This window comes from Emiliania huxleyi (assembly GCF_000372725.1).
Source record: "Emiliania huxleyi CCMP1516 unplaced genomic scaffold EMIHUscaffold_2699, whole genome shotgun sequence".
Lineage (NCBI taxonomy): Eukaryota > Haptophyta > Isochrysidales > Noelaerhabdaceae > Emiliania > Emiliania huxleyi.
This window is the reverse complement of record NW_005200012.1, coordinates 1-2,335: the sequence shown is the minus strand read 5'-3', so window position 1 is coordinate 2,335 and position 2,335 is coordinate 1. Positions and strand designations below refer to the sequence as shown.

Here is a 2,335-nt window from a genome sequence, read left to right as displayed (position 1 = left end):
GGCAGACCATTATCACCAGGCGCTGCTTGCCGACTGCTCGCGCGTGATCAGCGACTCGCTCGCGCGGGATCCGTCGAGCTGGAGCGAGGAGGAGCGCTCTCAGCTTCACCAGTGGCAGCTCTGGCTCTCTCTTGAGCGAGGCGAAGACGGGCAGCAGCATCTTCTCCCCGCCCCCCAGCGCAAGCTTTGCCGCGTTGCTATGGTGGCGACCATAGCTCGGCCGTCAGGCTTGCAACGCTCCGTCGCGGCTGCCCTCGCCGCCGTCCAGCACGGCTTCGGAGGAGGAGCATCTCGAGCCGCGCACTGGCTACTCGCTCGACCTGGCGCTGCCCTCGTCACGCATCGCGGTCGAGGTGGACGGCCCCTCTCACTTCCTGCTGCCCGACGGCCTGGGCGTGCGCAGACCCAACGGGCCAACGCTGCTCAAGCGGCGCCTCCTCGCGGCGGCTGGCTGGAGGGTGAGCAGCGTTCCATTCTACGAATGGAACGGCTTCGCGACGGCCAAGGAGCGGCAAACCTACCTGGAGAGGGCGGTTGCCCCGCTGTTGGGGTAGTGCTGTGCACACTGACTGTTATCATTGTCGCTTGGGCGGCTCCCGTGGTTTACCTGTGTTTAGTCGGCCAGTGCGCGCCAGTCCCGTGCCCGTCGTTCCTGTGCGTTAAAGGCCTACTTTCTACCTACCTACCTACTAGGCTACACAACGCCCTCTATGTTGGGTCAAGGCGGGCGCCTAGAAGAAAGCGCCGCCCCCCGAGGGGGAATCCCACCCGTACCCCGAGCCCCCGTCGAAGAGCGCGTCGAAAGCGTCGTCGCCTTCGTCGTACTCCTCCGCGTCAAAGCACCGGACCGGCTCCCCCCGGCCGTGCTCCCTTGCCCAGCGCATCTGCCGAACATGCGCACGCTGCTCCTCGCGCGCCCTCTCCTCCGCGGCGCGCGGCGTCCACCCGGTGGACGCCAACAGCGACTCGAGCGTCGCGCGCCTACTTTGGCTCTTGGGCGGCCGCCCTCAAACCCTATAGGGTTTGCCATCGTCCGCGCGCGGCCCCAATTCCGGGCTCTGCGCCGGGTATTTCGGGCGCCGAGAGTGGCCTGGCCCCGGGCCCACCCCCGGAGGCCGATGGCGACATGCACCGCGACCCATTCCGCCTCCTGGAGGCTGCTCTCGGACGCTCAAGCGGCGCCAGCCAGCGGCTCGGCCGCGCATCCTTCACACACGCCGCCACGACCAAGATGAGCGGGCCCGGTGTCGAGTCATGGTGCGAGCTGCATGTCAGGGGCGGCTGTGGACACAGCAGGCCCACCAGACGGGCGTCAAAGCTTGCCGCCGGGGTGCTGTCGTGGGGAGAGCCCGAGACAGCTGCAGAGGAGCCGAGTGCAGTGGCGAGCCAGAGGCTACCTGGGTCACCAAGTGGTAGCCCTTGCCCATTCTGAGCAGGGCTGTGCTTTGGTGGGGTTGTGCTTGAGCATGTGTGAAGTGGGAGTGCGTGCCGGCGGTGTCTGTGGGTGAAACGGGCGTGTATGAGGCCGTAAGAGCCGTGGTATGAGCCAGAGTGGGCTTCATCACCCAAAATAAGGACGGTTTGGGAGAGCTCAGACTTGATACCGATGGGCCTGGGCCAGGAGAGCGACAGAGAAGGCGAGGTGGTGAGCTGGGAAGCCGCTTCGTCGGCACCTGGACGTGTCGCGATGAACTGCCGCGGTGAAAAGCACCTTTTGCGGCTATTGCTCAAGACTTCGGGAGACACGGCCTACATATTATGACTGCATCCATGCGCCTGGTGCATGAAGGCTGCGGGTCGGGACATTTCACGGTCGGTGGCGCCGGTGATGGCCTCCGGAAAGCCCTCGCAATCGCCTCGGATGGGGTCCGCCGAAGACAATCTCGAGCCCTCTCCGAGGCATCACGAGCCGGTGTGAGCTTGCAGACCCAAGGTAAGTGCGGTCTGGGACGGCTCAGACGTGCTACTGATGGGCCTGGGCCAGCATGGCGACAGAGAAGGCGAGGTGGTGAGCTGGGAGCAGGAAATTGCGCTTTTTGGCACTTGCATCTACTGTAAAAAGCAAAAACGGCGAACACAAAAACGGTAAAGGATAATTGAAATTCACCCTTTCGCCAAAAGCAAAATGGGCGGGCCTCTCAGGGCGCAGCCCGAGCGCTCTCGCCGTCTTCGGGGCCCCTCGGGGGCACCGGGGTCAAGCCCCCCGGGTCCCCAAACGCCCCAAAAAAGCAAGCGCGGCCTTCCCTCCCCCCCAAGGGCAGACCCCCCAAAGCGGGGGGAGCCCCCGCCCCTTTGGTCCCCGGGTTCGGGAAATCCCCCCAGCCCCCCCGGGGCC

At 65.5% G+C, this 2,335-nt stretch overlaps 1 protein-coding gene across 1 annotated transcript; it reads left to right on the top strand.

Annotated features, from left to right (window-relative positions):
* Positions 1–19: 19 nt before the first annotated feature.
* EMIHUDRAFT_254754 (hypothetical protein) lies at positions 20–554 on the top strand (the record flags this gene model as incomplete). Its single annotated transcript, XM_005777109.1, has 2 exons — positions 20–202; positions 282–554. Coding segments are annotated over 2 exons (456 nt in total), but the record flags the coding sequence as incomplete, so codon positions are not given.
* Positions 555–2,335: the final 1,781 nt, after the last annotated feature.